Below are 20,087 nucleotides of genomic sequence, written 5' to 3'. Positions count from 1 at the left end.
TGATCCCAGGCCACAGGGGATAAAAAAAAATCAATGATTTGTGTTTTTTAAAAAAAATACAAAAAACCCCCCAGATTTTTAAATTTTTAAACGGGATTTTTAAATTTTAAATGGGATTTTTTTAAAAATGTTTATCCAACTTATTTTAATAAAAAGTTTTGGAAGTAAAAACTCTATCTTAAAGATAGTTTTCCATTGAGGATACGTTCATAATGTAGTTTATTCAGCATGAAATGGAAGCTTAGTTGCGTAGCACGAGAGGCTGTAGATTCTGCAATTTTGGGATTGCCGGGGGAGTCAACAGCTTGTCAGAGGAGAAGCCACTTGCGGGATGGAGATGACAGCTGCTCTTTAACAAATTATGATTTTAAACCGAATTGATTTAAATCCAGCCCTTTTAAATTGTGATTTAAATCGATTTCTTATCAAATCCAGCCCGTCCCAGGCTCAGGAGAAAGGGCGCCTTCTTGACAATTAGCATCCACTCCTTTCATCCCCAGAAATGCAGGCGGTCCTCGATCTTACGACCGTTGCAGCATTCCCCTTTTGCGACCTTCTAACCAGCAAATTCAATGGGGCACCCATAGCAAAAAACCATGTTCTTAACTGCAGTGATTCGCTTTACTCACTATCGGCAGAAAGGTTTCGAAAATGGGGCCGAACTCACTTGAACAACAGGTCTCGCTTCGCAAGAGAAATTCCGGGCTCAACCATGGTCGTAAGTCGAAGACTTCCTGTAGTTAATTTGGTGGATAGAGGCTGATACTTCTCCACTTGCAGGATATTCTTAAGTGTGGTTGTGTGGTTGAGGATGTCGGCAATATCCTTTGGTCTCTGCCTCCCCGTCTGTGGTTTTTATCAAGCTGCCAGCGCTAATTGGTTGGCTGTAAAGTGAATATTTCATTAAAAGGGAATGCATGGATGATTCCATAAGTCCTCCAATTTCTCCTTTTCCTACTTGCCCAAAGTCTTTCACTTAGGCCAGAAAAACCAAAAGGACACATATAAACTGGGTGAAATAAGGCTTAATAGCAGTAACTGTGAAAGGGATCTTGGAGTCTTAGTGGACAACCAGCTAAATAGGAGCCAGCCGTGTGCAGCGGCAGCCAAAATAGCCAATGCAGATGTCAGCCTCTGCTTTGCTGTTGCTTTCGGCTGCCATGAAACGGGGAGGGAGGGCATGGTATTTGGGAGGGGTTACTCATTGTGCTGGAGGAAGGCTCTGGAGCTCAGCTGCCTGTCGGACTACGCATGCGTAGGAGATTCCCGCCAGGACTAACGGCACCGACATTCCATCTTCGTGATGCCTTTTGAAGTTATCTCACGCCTGACACTTGGGAGAATTATGATTGGACTGTAACTGTGATGCCAAGGGGTGGGGAATGGGTTATTCTATATATCAATCGCTTTTGCGCCTAAATAATCAGACTTCGCTTCGCTATGCCTTTAATCATTTATAATTAGTAAAAGTACACTTGATTTCTACTCATGGAGTCTCGTGGTCTTCTTTCCTAATTATCTAATGGAGAGGTTCTGACAGCAATCCTAAATTGCATTAACAGAGGGATTCAGTCAAGATCAAGGGCGATACTAATAATCTATAAGGCCTTAGTAAGGCCACACTTGGAATACGGCATCCAATTTTGGTCGCCACGATGTAGACAAGATGCAGAGACTCTGGAAAGAGTGCAGAGAAGAGCAAGAAAGAGGATTAGGGGACTGGAGGCTGAAACATATAAAGAACAGTTGCAGGAACTGGGTAGGTCTAGTTTAATGAAAAGAAGGACCAGGGGAGACATGATAGCAGCCTTCCAATATCTCAGGGGTTGCCCCAAAGAAGAGGGAATCAAGCTATTCTCCAAGGCACCTGAGGGCAGGACAAGAAGCAATGGGTGGAAACTAATCAAGGAGAGAAGCAACTTAGAACTGAGGAGGAATTTCCTGACAGTTAGAACAATTAATCAGTGGAACAGAAATTGCCTCCAGAACTTGTGAATGCTCCAACACTGGAAGTCTTTAAGAAGATGTTGGATAGCCATTTGTCTGAAACGGTATAGGGTTTCCTGCCTAGGCAGGGGGTTGGACTAGAAGACCTCCAAGGTCCCTTCCAACTCTGCTATTGTATTGTATTGTATTGTATTGTATTGTATTGTATTGTATTGTATTGTATTGTATTGTAAGGACTAGGGGAGACATGATAGCAACCTTCCAATATCTCAGGGTTTGCCCCAAAGAAGAGGGAGTCAAACTATTCTCCAAAGCACCTGAGGGCAGAACAAGAAGCAATGGGTGGAAACTAATCAAGGAGAGAAGCAACTTAGAACTGAGGAGGAATTTTCGTATTTGTAAACCGCCCGGAGTTCTCCGGGATTGGGCGGCATATAAGATCATTAAATTACGAATTACGAATTCCGTGACAGTTAGAACAATTAATCAGTGGAACGACTTACCTCCAGAAGTTGTGAATGCTCCAACACTGAAAGTTTTAAAGAAGAAATTGGACAACACTTTGTCTGAAGTGGTGTAGGGTTTCCTGCCTAGGCAGGGGGCTGGACTAGAAGACCTCCAAGGTCCCTTCCAACTGTTATTCTGTTCTATTCTATTCCAGTGTTTCTCAACCTTGGCAACTTGAAGATGTCTGGACTTCAACTCCCAGAATTCCCCAGCCAGCGAATGCTGGCTGGGGAATTCTGAGAGTTGAAGTCCAGACATCTTCAAGTTGCCAAGGTTGAGAAACACTGTTCTATTCTATTCTATTCTATTCTATTCTGCCTATGTTTGCTTCTATTTGCTTCCATGTTGGAAAAACCTGCTTTTGGTATCTTATACGTACTTCATGTGTTATATTACATATAGAGAGAAGTGAATGAATTCTGCTGAATCAATTATCTGTATGTGCTTTCTGGATGTGATTGCTGTTGCAAAGTCTGACGGAGTTTCAATCCTTTGCTTCTTGTCCTGCCCTCAGATGCTTTGGGGGATATTCCTCTTTTTTTTTAGACATACCTAGTTCCTTTCACAGCTCATCCTACAGTCTCTGTCTCTGTCTTTCTCTCTCTTTCTCTCTCTCTCACACACACACAAACACACACATACCGGGCCCCTGATTATCTTTGTGGCTCTGCTTTGCAGAGGGGAGATTTGGGTCCACGTTGGAAGGAAAGTTTGAATTAGCAAGGGAAGGACACTTTGGATGACTCCCTGCTTTTTGGAGGCATCTGGAGAAGTTTGGAGTGTCCTAGTGAAAAGTGGACTTTCTCAACATCCTCTCCCCAAACGGGATGGTGGAGATTTTCCAGGCGAGGGTGGGGGTGGGGGAAATAGCAATAACGTGAAATTCTGCATTGTTGGTCCCTTCAAAGCAGATGTCCTGCATTCTTGCCGATGCCGTTCAAGATTTGCAAAGTGAAGAACAAAACTGGAGTGTTTGTGTGTTTTTCCCCTGCTATGCAACTTTTCTGGAAAATGATCTATGACAGGACAGAGGTCACTTGGGTGCTGGACACAGAAAACATTGTTCTTCAGTGCGTCACTGGTGGCTAAATTGCAAAACTGCATTCATTTCTGTTCTCTCCCCTCATTTAGCTTCCCTGTATATGCAATAAATAATTATTCCTCCTCTTTCCCCGCTGATACAGCCATAGAAATTCAGAGGAAGTGGATTTAGGCCACGAAGATGGTTTTAAGGAAGGGCGGAGGTCTATGCTAAGGAGAGGGATCCTATTTTTGCAATGTGCTGAAATAAAAGTCAAAAAAAGCCAACACAGTCTTAGGCTGCATCAACAGAGGGATAGAATCAAGATCACGCGAAGGGTTGATACCAATTTATAAGGCCTTGGTGAGGCCACCCTTGGAATACGGCATCCAGTTTTGGTCACCATGATGTAAAAAAGATGTGGAGACTCTAGAAAGAGTGCAGAGAAGAGCAACAAAGATGATCAGGGGATTCACGGATAAAACATATGAAGAACAGTTGCAGGAACTGGGTATGTCTAGTCTAAGGAAGAGAAGGACTAGGGATGATGTGATAGGAGTCTACCAGTATTTGAGGAGCTGCCACAGAGAAGAAGTGGTCAACCTATTTTCCAAAGCACCAGAATGCAGGACAAGAAGCAATGAATGGAAATGTCTATGGAGGTTCTCCATCATCCAGGTCATGGTCATCCCCAAGGTGCTTTTTTTCCCCAAGAGGCTACTGGAGTTTCTGATTTTTTTTCTTTGAAGACATTTCACTTCTCATCCAAGAAGCTTCTTCAGCTCTGGGCTTGCATGGTGGAGTTTCTAGCCACCAGCTGAACGTCCCACAGAAAAGGAGATGCGTCTATTACATCATTGATTGAGATGGGAGACAGATCATCTGTGCATGGCTGGCTTCAATTTAAACGCAAGACATCATTGATCCAGTTGAGTGCCTTGTGGGAACAGGACCCAACATTGACCCAGTTGAGTTGGTTCTTGGAAGAAGACCATGTTTCTTGGCCCAGTTGAGTGGATTGTTGGGACAGGACCCACCATTGACCCAGTTGAGTTGATTCTTGGAATAGAACCCAACATTGATCCAGTTGAGTTGGTTCTTGGAATAAGACCATGTTTCTTGATCCAGTTGAGTTGGTTCTTGGAACAGGACCCAGCATTGACCCAGTTGTGCTGGTTGTTGGAATAGGTCCAGTTGAGTTGGTTCTTGGAATAAGACCATGTCTCTTGGCCCAGTTGAGTTGACTGTTGGGACAGGACTCACCATTGATCTAGTTGAGTTGGTTCTTGGAATAGGACCATGTTTCTTGGCCCAGTTGAGTTGACTGTTGAGACAGGACCATGACATTGTCCCAGTTGAGTTGTTTTTTGGAACTGAACCACATCCTTAACTCCATTGTTTGTGGTAGCGGGGCCACAGCCCAATCTACTTGGCGTAGATGGAGGGAGTGATAACATTTGAGGAGAGAGAGAGTGCTTTTACATTTCCATGGACCAGAACAAAATCTCAACACAAACTTCTAGCCAATGAATAAATCCAACAGGCTTCTTTCCTAGGCTCATGTACCAAAGATGAAGATCAGGGCAGGAATGTCCTAAGTGTGTCTTGAACTTCTGCATCCACGTTTTCCCTCCTGGCCTTTACCAAGAAACCTGTCTTGAACAGTGCTAGTGTTGTACAGTTATTGTTGGCCATCATCTTCTAGAATGTCAACTTATCTGTCATTCTAATACCTGCATTCTAATACATACATACTATCTCTTTCCATGTCCACCTTACCTGATTCTTTCATGTTTCTAACTATTGATAGAATCTATTCCATGTAGCATAGTATTCCGTATCTCTTTTATCTTTTATTTTTAGCGTTTGTCTGTCCATTTCCGCGCAGACTAGTATCTTCCTTATCGTTTCCTCCCCTGAAGGGGTAGTTTTCGCTCTTCCACTGCTGCGCATACGCCTTTCTCGCTGCGGTCCAGATGTGTAATATTAGGTATATGGGTCCCTTTACGATAACCATCCGATATAATGCCTAATAAAAAATAATCCTGGCTTAAACTCTATGCCATTTTTTTCTAAAACACATAGGAATTTGGATCCAGAATGTCCTTGCCTTTAGGTCCACCACATCTGGTAGTATGTGCCAGGTGTTTGTTTACATTTCCAACAGTTTGGGGCAATGGTGAAATCTAATTTTTTTTCCTATAGGTTCTGTGCGTTTGGCTTGTTGGACTTGATAGGGGTCATGTGGCTGGGTGGGCGTGGCTATGTAGTCATGTGACTGGGGATCAGAAGACAGAAACTCACTTTAACAGTGTCCTGCTAGAGCAGGGCTGGACTAGATGACCTCCAGGTCCCTTCCAGCCCTGGATTATCCTCTGAAGCTTTGTCTAGTGTCAGGTTTGTAGTCCTTTTTTCCTCTCCTTTTTCCCTCCCTTTCTTTTTCTTTCTTTCCTTCTTTCTTTCTTTCTTTCTTTCTTCTCTTTCTTTCTTCTCTTTCTTTCTTTCTTTCTTTCTTTCCCTTTCTTCTTTTTCTTTCTCTTTCTTTCTTTTTCTTCTTTCTTTGCTTCCTTTTTCTTCATTCATTCCTTCTTTCTTTCTTCTTTTTCTTTCTTTCTTTTCTTTCTTTCTTCTTTTTCTTTCTTTCTTTCTTTCTTTTTTTCTTTTTCTTTCTTTCTTCTCTTTTTTTTCTTTCTTTCTTCTCTTTCTTTCTTTCTTCTCTTTCTTTCTTTCTTCTTTTTCTTTCTTTTTCTTTCTTTCTTTCTTCTTTCTTTCCTTCCTTCTTTCTTTCTTTCTTTCTTTCTTTCTTTCTTTCTTTCTTTCTTTCTTTCTTTCTTTCTTTCTCAGCACCCCATACCCCCCAATTTTTGGCCTAGCAGGCTTCAGGGAAACCTGCTGGGAGCAAAAATGGACACCCCCCTCCCCCTCATTTCGGGCCACTGGCCCGAACCAGTAGCATTTCATCCCTGGTTTGGGGGCATATTGCTAAACGTTTTAGCCAATCTTGCCCAGGTCAGGTGCCACCTGTTTGTTTCCACTTCTGTTTTATGGCAAGTGAAATGCCAGGACAATTACACTGTGTTCAGTATATTTATATGTAGGCAATAAAAATATATATTTTTTTAAAAAAAGAAAGAAACCTGTTTCGTTTCTCTCTCTCTCCTGCAGGACATCTGCGAGGACCCTCACCTCTTTGTGGATGGAATCAGCTCCCACGACTTACATCAGGGGCAGGTGGGCAATTGCTGGTTTGTGGCCGCCTGCTCAGCCTTGGCATCCAGAGAGGCCCTGTGGCAGAAGGTAAACCAGTTTGGAAATTGTCGGGGAGTGGGGTGGGGTGGGGGAGAGAAATACTCTTCTTTGCTCCCCTGGCTGTGTTGGCACAATCTACTTAGCTGTCATGTGAGCTGGCCTCGTGGACTTAATGACCAGTGGTGGCATCCTGCCGGTTTAACAACCGGTTCGGGGAACCGTGTGCTTTGCGCGCGTCAGCAAGTTTTAACAAAATTTACCTTCCATGTTCCTTCTGGGGAGTAACACAGCTGAGGCCCCGCAATCCGCTCTGCTGCACAAATCAGCCGAGAGTTAGCAGTTAGCAGTTAGACTTATATACCGCTTCATAGAGCTTCCAGCCCTCTCTAAGCGGTTTACAGAGTCATCATATTGCCCCCAACAACAATCCGGGTCCTCATTTTACCCACCTCGGAAGGATGGAAGGCTGAGTCAACCCTGAGCCGGTGAGATTTGAACAGCCGAACTGCTGAACTGCAGTCAGCTGCAGTCAGCTGAAGTAGCCTGCAGTGCTGCATTTAACCACTGCGCCACCTTGGCTCTAGAGGATATAGGTGTTCTGACCGAGGCTTCCCAAGAGCCTGAAGCCAACTCCTTGTCCCGACAAAAACCCCTTTGATTAATTTGCTGTGAATTCTGCTCATTCACATCCAGTTTTTCAAAGGAGGATTTATGGTCACAGAACTTCTCTGGCTTGGAGAGCTGCCAGGCGGATCTCTGCAAAACCTGGCAAGGAATCTCGGAGAGTCACGAACCAATGAAGCGAATAATTGCCTCCTGCAAACTCCACTCCCCTGTCGCTCCTCTTTTATTTCCTCTGGGAGGGGCCATTCATCGTCCATCTGTGGCCTTACTCCCAAGTCGACCCCTGTTCTTTAGCTCTTCCCTTCCCCTGGCCACTCTGCGCATGCGCGCACTGGGAACAGGCTCCAGCTGTTCTTCTGCCTTACTGATGTCTGACTCTGAAGGCAGCTGATAACTCAGACGGCCCTGGCCCCCTCTCTGCCTCCGACACAGAGCCCTCGTCCGAGCCTTCCCCAGACTCCAGGACTGGCCCATCTTCCTCCCCAACCTCCTCACTGTCTGAATCTGCTGGCGGGCCACAACAATAGGTAAATAGGGTGAATGGGCGGGCCAACCTGATCGTTGGAGTGAACCAGTTTGCCTGAACTGGTCTGGACCAGCTGAATCCCACCCCCTGTTTAAGACCACAATTAAGCCCAGAATTTCTGTTGCTAAGCGAGACAGTGAGCTTTATCCCATTTTGCGACCTTTCTTGCCACATTCGTTAAGTGAAACACACTTGTGCTTGTAAAATTAGTCACCCGGTTGTTGAGCGAATCCAGCTTCCCGATTGACTTTGCTTAGCAATAGCAATAGCAGTTAGACTTATATACCGCTTCATAGGGCTTTCAGCCCTCGCTAAGCGGTTTACAGAGTCAGCATATTCCCACCAACAACAATCCGGGTCCTCATTTTACCCACCTCGGAAGGATGGAAGGCTGAGTCAACCCTGAGCCGGTGAGATTTGAACCGCTGAACTGCTGAAGTAGCCTGCAGTGCTGCATTTAACCACTGCGCCACCTCAGCTCTATTGCTTGTCAGAAAGCCGCCAGAGGGGAATCCCATGACGCCGGGGAAACTGCGACGGTTATAAATATGAATCCGTTGCCATAGCATCTGATCACGTGATCGCGCGGCAGTGGTTGTAAGTGTGAGAAAAAAGTCATGCCACTTTTATCAGCGCGGTTGTAACTTCAAATGGTCTTTAAATGCACTGTTAAAGTTGGTTCAGCAAGAAGAAGCTAAGGTCAACGTAGAATGTTATTAATTTTTTTTATTTCTTTTTTCTCTCAATAGATTTTAGACTGTGTTCGTTAGAAATCCATACCGTGTACGGGTTCTGGGAAGTCAGGGGGGGGGGGAAGGTGGAGGGGGGTCGGGGGAGAGGGTGGAGGGAGGGACGGGTATATATTAGGCTAGACAAGAATTTGGTGGTAAACTAGAATTATTTTGACACACAAAAAATTGTACTTCGATATCTTACTGATTGAGGAATGATGAAATGTTTGCCTTAAAAGAAATAAAACTTTTGAAACATTTAAAAAAAAAAGCACTGTTGTAAGTCAAGGACTCCCTATTTTATAAGCTGGCAAATATTCATAATATTCCTTCCTTCCTTCCTCCTCCTTTTGTCCCCCAACAACAACCCTGTGAGGTATGTTGGGCTGAGAGAGAGAGAGAGAGGAAAACTGGCTTAGCATCCATGAGATGAAAAACTGCAGGTATATTTTATTCCTGTATGCACGTTCTCTAATATCCACAGATTTGCAAGCAGTTTCTCCCTGTGGGATGCAATTTCGTACTCCTTTTTCGATTGGGAAACTTGTTGGAAAAAAGATGGACGATTAGTTGTATTGTATTTTTGCAAGTCAGTTGAGGATAATACACAGGGGAGGAAAATGTGCCTTTATGTTACTGTATTCTCTTCCTTACCTGGAGGGAGGTGTTGCCCTCTAGTGGACACCTGGTGAAATTCTGCCTCTTCAAAAGAGTAGATAAGCTTTGTGGTTCTAACTACCATATTTTTCGGAGTATAAGACGCACCTTTCCTCCCCCCCCCCAAAAAGAGGGTGAAAATCTGGATGCATCTTATACATTGAATACAGCATTTTTAGCCTACCGAAATCCCCCCGCCTTTGCAAAAATGGACGTGCATAGCCTTTAGGAGGCTTCCAGACTACTCCTGGGGGTTGGGGGGGGGCAGAAATGAGCGAACAATGGCCGTTTTTGTTCGTTCCTTCCACACACACACACACACACACACACAGCAGCATTCTATAAGCCTCCCAAACCCTCTGCATGTCTTTTTTTTTTTTTGCAAAATTAGCCCGTTTTTTGCAAAAAAACTGGCTGTTTTTTGTTCACCCCCCCCCCTCAGGAGCACTTTACATGCTTCCCAAAGCTCTGCAAACACCCCCCCCCCATTTTTTGTGTGCAAAAAATGAGGGGTGCAGAGGGTTTGGGGGGGGCTGCAGAATGCAAAAACATTTTTTTAAAAAAAATTTACCCCTTCAAAATCATGGTGCGTCTTATACTCCGGTGCGTCTTATACTCCAGAAAATACGGTATATCGATATACAGGTAGCCCTTTACTTATGAGCACAACTTACGTTGCTAGGAAAGACAGTGGCGAAGCGAGTTTTGTCTCTGTTTCGTGACCTTTCTCACCGCCGTTGTTAAGTGAGTCGCTGCTGTTGTTAAAGACAGTGTCACGGTTGTGAAGCGAATCTGGCTTCCCCATTGATTTTGCTTGTCGGAAGGTCGCAAAACGGGACCACGTGACCTCGGGATGCTGCGACCGTCATAAATATGTGTCAATTGCCAAGCGTCCGAATTTTGATCACCCATAGGGATGCTGCAAACGGTCATAAGTGTGAAAAATGGTCATAAGTCACTTTTTTCAGTGCTGTTATAAGTTTGAACAGTAACTACGGCTGTTGTAGAATTTTAAATTGCTGTTTTTTATTTTATTTTTTGTATCCCCTCCCTTTTTTATTGTTGGCCGCCCTGAGTCTCTCGGGAATAGGGCGGCATACAAACCTAATAAAATCAATCAATCAATCAATCAACTAAAAGAATGGTTGTAAATCAAGGACCCAGATTGTTGGAGGCAAGAGGCTGACTCTGTAAACCGCTTAGAGAGGGTTGGAAAGTACTGTGAAGTGGTATATATAGGTAATCCTCGATTTACAACCACAATTGAGTCAATTGTGGATTTGTTGGACTTGTCAATTTGTTTTTTTTTAAAAATATATATATATATTTTATTCATTTTCAGATTCCATTTTACAGTCACTTATATACTGGATATTTGCTATAAGAAAAGAAATAAAATAAAATAAAATAAAAACACAACTCATCATCATTCACAACCCCACCTGGCACTTCCATCCTCCATACACCCCATCTTTCCCCTCCAACTTTCCTTTCCTCCCTCTAACACTCCCCTTCCCTACTTCCCTTTCCCCTCAAACCTTCCTTTCTCCCCTTCCTCCTAGCATTCCCCTTACGCCCTCCTTACATTCCCCTTACTCCTTCCTTACTCCTCCCTCTTCTTTCCCTCTACCTCTCCCCTTGGTGTGTTCCTTTATTCAACTCTTATTGAGCTATAATATGATAAAAAATAAAGAAATAAAAAATGAAATAAACCAAGGAAAAAAATATAAAGAAAGAAAAGGAAAAAAAAGAATTTGTTGTTAAGTGAGTCGCTTGTTAAGTGAGTTTTGCCCCACAGGTAATCCTCGATTTACAACCACAATTGAGTCAATTGTGGATTTGTTGGACTTGTCAATTTGTTGTTAAGTGAGACGCTTGTTAAGTGAGTTTTGCGAGCCAAGGTGGCGCAGTGGTTAAATGCAGCACTGCAGGCTACTGCTAGATCAGCAGTTCAGCGGTTCTAATCTCACCGGCTCAAGGTTGACTCAGCCTTCCATCCTTCCGAGGTGGGTAAAATGAGGACCCAGATTGTTGGGGGCAATATGCTGACTCTCTGTAAACCGCTTAGAGAGGGCTGAAAGCCCTATGAAGCGGTATATAAGTCTAACTGCTATTGCTATTGCTATTTTGCCCCATTTTACGACTTTCTTGTCACGGTCGTTAAGTGAATCCCTGCAGTTGATAAGTTAGTCACACCGTTGTTAAGTGAATCCGCCTTCCCCATTGACTTTCCTTGTCAGACGGTCGCGGGACACAGCAACGTTCACAAATATGAATCAGTTGTCAAGTATGCAAATTTTGATCACATGATCATGGGCAGCCTGCAAAGGCCGAAACTGTGAAAAATTGTCGTAAGTCACTTTTTCCCAGTGCTGTTGCAACTTTGGTCACTATTCGAACTGTTGTAAGTCAAGGACTACCTGTAAATCTAAGTGCTAATGCTACCATACTTCTCTGAAAATAAGACCAGGTCTTATATTAATCTTTGCCCCAAAAGATGCATTAGGGCTTCCTTTCCAGTTAGATCTTGTCTTCAGGGAAATACGGTACTAAATGCATTTGCCTAGTTCAGTGCTTCTCAACCTTGGCAACTTGAAGATGTCCGGAGTTCAACTCCCAGAATTCCCCAGCCAGCGAATGCTGGCTGGGGAATTCTGGGAGTTGAACTCCGGACATCTTCAAGTTGCCAAGGTTGAGAAACACTGGCCTAGTTGACGATCTTAGCTGGGGCTTATTTTGGGGTAGGGCTTATATTACGAAAAAAGGACGCGGTGGCTCAGAGGCTAAGACGCTTGTCAATCAGAAAGATCGGCAGTTCGACGGTTTGAATCCCTAGCGCCCACGTAACGGAGTGAGCTCCCGTGACTTGTCCCAGCTTCTGCCAACCTAGCCGTTCGAAAGCAGGTAAAAAACGCAAGTAGAAAAATAGGAACCACCTTTGGTGGGAAGGGAACGGCGTTCCGTGTGCCTTCGGCGTTGAGTCATGCCGGCCACATGACCACGGAGACGTCTTCGGCCAGCGCTGGCTCTTCGGCTTTGAAACGGAGATGAGCACCGCCCCCTAGAGTCAGGAACGACTGGCACAGATGTGCGAGGGGAACTTTTACCTTTAATTTTATATTGTGAGCATCCTGAAAAACCATGGTAGGACTTATTTTCCAGCTGGGTCTTATTTGAGGGGGGAAAGAGAGGATTAAGTTGTAACTTGAGGATTATCTGTACCTGTCTTTCATTTCAGACACACACACGCACGCATGCACACACACCGACATCCTAAAGCCTCCCTCTTTGCTCCTGTGGGACGTAATTCAAGCCGGGGAGGAAGGCTCACTAGAGTCTTATTATTTGAGATCTTCCTCTTCCTCTGTGGACTCCCAAATCCCTCCTGTCTTGTTTGTTGAACGCTGGTTTTTTTCCACCTTTTGAGCTGAAAGGAGTTTGAATTCCTCCTGCTGCTCGTTGCCCTGAAAGGGAAAACTTGCAGAATATATTCACGAATACGGATGCTTTAGAAGTGGATTGTTAGAATAAGCAGTCCTCGACTTACAACGGCGCTGTAAAAAAAAAAAGCAATAGCAATAGCAATAGCAGTTAGACTTATATACCGCTTCATAGGCCTTTCAGGCCTCTCTAAGCGGTTTACAGAGAGTCAGCATATTGCCCCCACAATCTGGGTCCTCATTTTACCCACCTCGGAAGGATGGAAGGTTGAGTCAACCCTGAGCCGGTGAGATTTGAACCGCCGAACTGCTGAACTGCAGTCAGCTGAAGTAGCCTGCAGTGCTGCATTTAACCACTGAGGTTGATGATCATTTTTCACACTTAATGACTCTGGCAACATCCCCACTGTTGCCGGATCAACATTCGGAGCCCTTGGCAATTGACTCACAGTTATGACGGTCGCAATGTCCCGGGTGGAGGGGGGTGTCACATGATCCCCTTTTGCAACCTTCTGACGAGTGAAGTCAATGGTGGGGGGGGAAGCCGGATTCACTTAACAACCGTGCGACAAACTTAACGACTGCGGTGATCCGCTTACCAACGGCGGCAAGAAACGTCGTAAAGTGGGGCGAAGCCCGCTGAGCAACCGTTCTGGGCTTAGGGACGGAAACCTTGGGCTCAACCGTGGTCGTAAGTCGAGGACTTCTGTTATTTCGAGACGCTGGTATTAATTGCCTAAATGGAGAGAGAGGCTATTACCTTCTTATTATCACTGGACTTAAGAAGGAAATTGGAGAAACATTTTTTGTTGTAAATTGGAAGCACTTTGTGGGTCACTTTTAATTTTGTTTTCCTCTTTCGTGTTCGTTTGGATTTTCATCTTTGCTTTTGAAATTGAAGGAAGATATTAAAGGGGGGGGGGGGAGAAGAGGTTGGAATTCACACACTTGTTCCGTAGACGGATCTGAATTCTCCACACAGCCCCAAATTACACAAAAGTGCGAACCAATTTTCTCAGCTGAACGAGCACTTTAAAAAGCCCACATGCTTTTTAAAGCGGCTGATATTGAGAAATGCTACTTTGATGCACAGATATGCGCTCGACTTACGACCACAATGGAGCCCTACAATTCCGCTGCTAAGCAAGACACTTGCGGAGTGAGCTTTGCCCCGGGTTTCTATCACCTTCCTTGCCCGCCGTCGCTAAGCGAATCACTGCAGTTGTTAAGTCAGCAAGATTATTGTTAACGTGAAGATGGCTTCCCCCTTGACTTCACTTGTCAGAAGGTCGCAAAAGGGGGGACCCTCCGCGGCCGTCGCAAATGTGAGTCAGTTGCCAAGCGTCTGAATCTTGAGGACGTGACCGCTGCAGCGGTCGTAAGTCGGAGGACTGGTTGCAAGCCACTTTTTCCAACGGTCATTTTCGCAGCGGTTGAAAATCGAGGGCTGCTTGCGATCGAAATAACCATAAACAGCCAAATTCCAGAGCTTCCACATTTCCTTAAATACCAGGGAAGGTTGAGTAGATGCCACTGATTAGCTGGACCCACAACATCCATTGTGTCCAACGCAATTTAGAATGAGTTGTTGTGCTGTTGCGGTTGTATTGTAACCCTCCGTTCGACGCCGTTGCCTGGATCTCCAGAGAACTTCCTAATGAATGGAAATTCGGAAGGTAGCACACCGAGGAATTGTCGTCTTTCCATGATCACATTCGCCGTGGGCGGCCTCACCTGCCCTCCGGCTCATGAGATCCCTAACCAGATTAACAGAGTTGGAAGAGACCCTGGAGGTCATCTAGCCCAACCCTCACCGCCCAAGCAGGAGACCCTACACCATTTCTGACAGATGGCTCTCCATTCTCTTCTTGAAAGACTCCAGGGATGAAGCTCCCACAACTTCCGAAGGCAACTTCAGTTGATTGTTCTCACTGTCAGGAAATTCCTCCTTATTTCCAGGTTGAATCTTTCCTTGTTTAGTTTCCATCCATTATTCCTTGTCTGGCCTTCGCGGGCTTTGGAGAATAGCTTGACCCCCTCCTCTCTGTGGCAGCCCCTCAAATATTGGAAGATTGCTATCCTGTCTCCCCTGGTCCTTCTCTTCACTAGACTAGCCAGGCCCAGTTCCTGCAACCCTTCTTCAGATTACAGATTAACAGGAAGAGACCTTGTAGGTCATCTAGTCCAACCCCCCAGGGCCCAAGCAGGAGACCCTACACCATTTCTGACAGAGGGCAGTCCAGTCTCTTCTTGAAAGCCTCCAGGGATGAAGCTCCCACAACTTCCGAAGGCAACTTCTGTTCCATGGGTTGATGGTTCTCCCTGTCAGAAAGTTCCTCCTTATTTCCAGGTTGAATCTCTCCTTGGTCAGTTTCCATCCATTATTCCTTTTTCTGGCCTTGGAAAATAGGTTGTCCCCCTCTTCTCTCTGTGGCAGCCCCTCAAATATTGGAAGATGCTATCATGTTTTCCCTGGTCCTTCTGTTCCCTAGACTAGCCGTGCCCAATTCCTGCAACCGTTCATCGTATGTTTTAGCCCCCTGTCAGAGAACCGAGTTCTCCTAAGGCAGCAATGGCAAACCTTTTTTGGCTCGCGTGCCATAAACAGGGGGAGCACAGGGGGGGGGGGGCGTGCGCAGGCATGCCGCACCCATAATGCAATGCACGAACCCCCCCCCCCAGCGCGCATGACAGGCACAACCCCCCCATTTTTGCATGCTTTTTTCGCCCTCCCCAGGCTCCAGAGACTTTATTTAGCCTCCCCTGCTCCCCACCCCACCCCGAGGCCCTCCGGAGGCTTCAGGAGCTTCCCTGAAGCCTCCGGAGTGCAAAAAACCGGCCGTACGGGCAAACCGGAAGTTTTGGAATGGACTTCCGGTTTGCTCGTAGGGCCGGTTTAAGCCCTCCGGAGGCTTCAGGGAAGGCCCCTGAAGGCTCCGGAGGGTTTAAACCGGCCCTACGAGCAAATCGGATGTGACTTCTATCTATTGTGGTCATAGGGTGCCATAGAGAAGAGGGGGTCAAACTATTCTCCAAAGCACCTGAAGGCCAGACAAGGAACTGAACTGAAACTGATCAAGGAGAGATTCTTCCTTCTCTCCTTCCTTCCTTCCTGCTCTCCTTCCTTCCCTCCTTCTCTCCTTCCTTCCTTCCTTCCTTCTTTCCTTCCTTCCTTCCACTATTTCAGGGACTGCTCCAAAGAAGAGGGAGTCAATCTATTCTCCGAAGCACCTGAGGGTAGGACAAGAAGCAATGGGTGGAAACTAATCGCCAAGGTGGCGCAGTGGTTAAATGCAGCACTGCAGGCTACTGCTAGATCAGCAAGTCAGCGGTTCAAATCTCACCGGCTCAGGGTTGACTCAGCCTTCCATCCTTCCAAGGTGGGTAAAATGAGGACCCAGATTGTTGGGGGCAATATGCTGACTCTCTGTAAACCGCTTAGAGAGGCCTGAAAGGCCTATGAAGCGGTATATAAGTCTACTGCTATTGCTATTGCTAATCAAGGAGAGAAACAACTTAGAATTAAGAAGAAACTTCCTGGCAGTGAGAACAATTAACCAGTGGCACAAACTTGCCTCCAAAAGTTGTGGGTGCTTCAACACTGGAGACTTTTAAAAAAGAGACTGGACAGCTATTTGTATGAAATGATGTAGGTGTCAGTTTTCCAAACAGCATCCAAAAATTAAATCAGAGTCCAAGACAAAAGTATTCCTCAAAGTTCCAATTTATGAAGACAGCCATGTTGGCACATCTGGGGAAACCTCAATCTGAAAGCTTTCTGGTTTTCCCCACCCAGTTGAAAGTTCAAGATCTTGCCCCCCACACCCGTAAGTCCATCACATGGTTCAATCTCCCACTGCCACGGAGACAGAAGCAACTTAGAACTAAGGAGAAACTTCCTGACAGTGAGAACAATTAACCAGTGGAACAACTTCCCACCAGAAGTTGTGAATGCTCCAACACTGGAAGTCTTTAAGATGACCATTTGTCTGGAATGATGTAGCATCTCCTGCTGGAGCAGGGGGTTGGACTAGAAGACCTCCAAGGTCCCTTCCAACTCTGCTATTCTGTCAAGCGTGCTCTTGCTTGGGGAACGGTTGTTAAGCCAGGTTGTTAAGGCAGCCGATATCAAGAGACTTAGCTCGGGGGGGGATGATCCCTCCCTGGAAAACGAGACGCCCAAAGGAAATCCCTTCGGGCTCCTTACTTCCCCAAGCCAGGTTGCTTAGCACCACCGGGGTACCAGCCAGCGAGCGAAGAAGGCGCGGGAGAACATTTCCTTTTGCTTGCCTCAGACGCCTCCGTCGCTCGTCAAACCGTGCCGAATCTCCCCCGAAGAACGAAGCGCGATGGGTTCCGAGGCAGCCGAGTTGGAGCTGCCTTTGGTCCAAGATGTCCAGCTGACCGAGGTGATGAGGATCCGCGGGAAGACCCTCCGGGAGAAGAATGAGAAACCTCAAGACGGCGAGAAGCTCCTTCAAGCCAACGAGAAGGCCACCATTATCGGGACCTCTCAGCACTGGACGCCGGACCTAACCAACCTCATGAGAAGGCAGCTCTTGGATCCGCCGGCGGTGTTTTGGAAGAAGCCGGACGCGCCCGAGGTGGTGGATTGCAACGAAGCGGATGCCCTGGAGTTTGGAGAAAGGTTGGTGGAGCTGGCCAAGATCCGGAAAGTGATGTATTTCTTGGTGGCCTTCACCGACGGCCTCGAGCCGGCTCACCTGAAATGCTCCGTGATATTCAACATCTGAATTCTCTCCTCGACGGCTTTCTCCTCCTCTGAAATAGTCTTCTGTTTTCTTTCGGGCTCTGCAACCTCTAACTTGTGACTTCGTTTTGAACCGCTTTGAAACGCAGAATTGACGTCGCCTTTCATCCTGACCTTCCATCGGCTCTTAAGTTGGACTTCAGAAAGAACACCTCGCTCGCTAGGCTGGGAAATTTGCTGTTTGAAAACCAGAAACTTTATTTTTATTTTTAAATTCGACGTATATTCGTCTCACCGTCACCTCGCCAAGCATAAACTCAACCTGTGCAGAAGGGGTCTCTGAAATGTGGAGCGTTTCCCCACCGCACTCAAGACCCCACCCAGAAAAGGCGATTAAGACCCATGGACTGTGTCAGAGGCCTACCTAGCAGGGCTGGGTGTGGAAAAAAAACAAACCCCAGGCATATCTTGACATTCCTTTGGTCCGATTTATTGGAGTAATTTGCACGCTTCTCAAAAGGGGCAGCATCGCCCGAATCCAGGCACCTGATCATTTTAAACGTTCTTTTTTTTTCTTCCAAAGTAAGCCCTAATTTTCACGGAGGCTGAGAAAAAACGGTCGCTTAATCGAAAGTTCTCCTAACTTGTTTTGCATTCTCCAGTGGTACCAACCCCCCACCGCCCATTAGAGCACAAGCACGCAAGTGTTTAAACAGGTGCCCACCTCTCTTTTTTCACGCTTTGGCAAAAAATTGGCACCATTTTTAATAAAACTGGGAACGGACGAAAGGAGGGCCCATAACTAAATTTGGATTCCAAACTTCAGGATCTCGAGATCATCTCTGTCTTCTTGTTTGCTTTTCCAGGGGAAAAAAAAGAAATTAGTGCCTGGCTGCACCGTGAATTAAATTTCTTTAAATAAAAAGCAGTGGGGTTTTTTTTTCCCCGACCCCTTTGTGCAAATCTGAGCTTTGAAAGAAGCTTTTAAAACTTTTTCTGCTTGGTTGAACCGGAGGTTGAATGAAAAGCTCAACACAATCTTTTTTTCGCTGGATGGGAGAAATCTTTTTTTGCTCGGAGGCACCCAAAATTGGCTGGTTTGCTAGAGCCACTTCGAATCCAGAATAAAGAATAAACATAATTGGAAATAATTGGACCTTGGAAGTCTTCTCGTTCTAGGAATCACATGAAGTATTAGTAACCGCTTTATAAAACCTTAGTAAGGACACACACACCCCCAACTTGGACCTACTGGATCCAGTTTTCGTCACCACGTTACAAAAAAAGACGTTGAGATTCTGATAAAAGCACAAAGAAGACCCAACGAAGAGGATTAGGGGACTGGAGGCTAAAGCCTATGAAGAATGGTTGGAGGAACTGGGTATGTCTACTTTAATGAAATTAGGGGTGGCACGATCGCAGTATTCCAGTATTTGAGGGGCTGCCCCCAAAGAAGAGGGGGTCAACTTATTTTTCAGAGCCCCGGAAGGCAGGACAAGGAGCAAAGGATGGAAACTAATGAAGGAGAGAAGCAACTTGGAAACCAATTAACCAGTGGAACAGCTTGCCACCAGAAGTTGTGGCTGCTCCATCACTGAACTATGAATCAATCAATCAGAATAGAGTTGGAAGGGACCTTGGGGGTCTTCTAGTCCAACCCCCTGCTCGAGCAGGGGGTTGGACTAGAAGACCTCCAAGGTCCCTTCCAACTCTATTCTGATTGATTGATTCATAGTTCAACCCCCTTATGTCCTTTTTCTTTTTTTCTTTTGCCCCTCTGAATTTGGCCAAGGACTTTCGATGGCTCTTCCTTTCCACCCAAACTTTGGGGAGCCCTTCCAGGCCGGGAGGATCACAAAGCAGGATCGAATGCCGGAATCCATTGGAGTTTGTTTTTCTGGGACTTGGAGAGGTTTTCTCCCTTATGAGCACGTTCTCAAGCTTTAGCACTGATGATGTTACCTCCTCGGGTCATGAGACGTCTGCAAGAAAGCCACCAAGCTGGGACCACCGAGGACTCCCAAGTTCTCTTTGTCGGCAGAGTGTTAACAAAACCGGAAGGGGGTGTCGTGTTCTCCTTGTGTGCTAAGATTGTGGCTGCGGGAATAAGCCTTGCGATGTCCAGTTGGATCCTTAGCAGCTTAAGAGGACATTGAATGGAAAGGAGAGAAGCGAGGGAGAGAGAGAGAAAGAGAGAGAGAGAGAGAGAGAGAGAGAGAGAGAGAGAGAGAGAGAGAGAGAGAAATGGAAAAGAAGAGAGAGAGAAGAGAGGGAGGGGGGAGGGAGAGAGAGAGAAAAGATAATTTGGGTGTGTAGTTGTGTGTCTAAGGAGTGGTGTGGTGTCCTAGAGGCGGAGCTCTTGCCTCACAATCAGGAGGCTGTGAGTTCAATCCTAGGTAGAGGCAGATATTTCTCAGATACATGAGAATGTATCTGCTGTACAAAACTCCGCATTGGCGACAGGGAAAGGCATCTGGCCAGGAAACACTCAGCTCCATTCAGTTGCCCAGATTCCACCCGGCAAAGGGATTATGGGTCGTTCAAAGAAGACATTGTGTGTCTAAGGGTATAGGGTTGTTTGAAACATTCATCCCTTCCAGAAAATTGCTGAGTTGTTACCTTGGAGTCGATGGCATCCAACATACTGGGGAATTGCTGGGAGCCAGGAGCTGTT

General features: G+C 45.9%; 2 protein-coding genes across 2 annotated transcripts in view; both read left to right on the top strand.

Annotated features, from left to right (window-relative positions):
• Positions 1-5,575: 5,575 nt before the first annotated feature.
• Positions 5,576-20,087, top strand: part of CAPN5 (calpain 5) — a 38,479-nt gene continuing 23,967 nt past the window's right edge. Inside the window, exons 1-2 of the mRNA XM_087722026.1 lie at positions 5,576-5,608; positions 6,641-6,772. Of these exons, the coding sequence (XP_087578152.1) occupies positions 5,576-5,608; positions 6,641-6,772 (165 nt within the window). The remainder of the gene's footprint in view (positions 5,609-6,640; positions 6,773-20,087) is intronic.
• On the top strand, positions 16,936-17,578 carry OMP (olfactory marker protein). Its single transcript, XM_014070617.2, has one exon. The coding sequence runs from the start codon at positions 17,052-17,054 to the stop codon at positions 17,454-17,456; it is 405 nt and encodes a 134-aa protein (XP_013926092.2). The 5' UTR covers positions 16,936-17,051; the 3' UTR covers positions 17,457-17,578.

This window comes from Thamnophis sirtalis, unplaced genomic scaffold (genome assembly GCF_051295495.1).
Source record: "Thamnophis sirtalis isolate CommonGarterSnake01/CBP01778 unplaced genomic scaffold, rThaSir2_p1.2 scaffold_8, whole genome shotgun sequence".
Classification (NCBI taxonomy): Eukaryota; Metazoa; Chordata; class Lepidosauria; order Squamata; family Natricidae; genus Thamnophis; species Thamnophis sirtalis.
The sequence above is the reverse complement of the archived record's forward strand: the minus strand, read 5'-3'. Positions and strand labels throughout refer to the sequence as shown.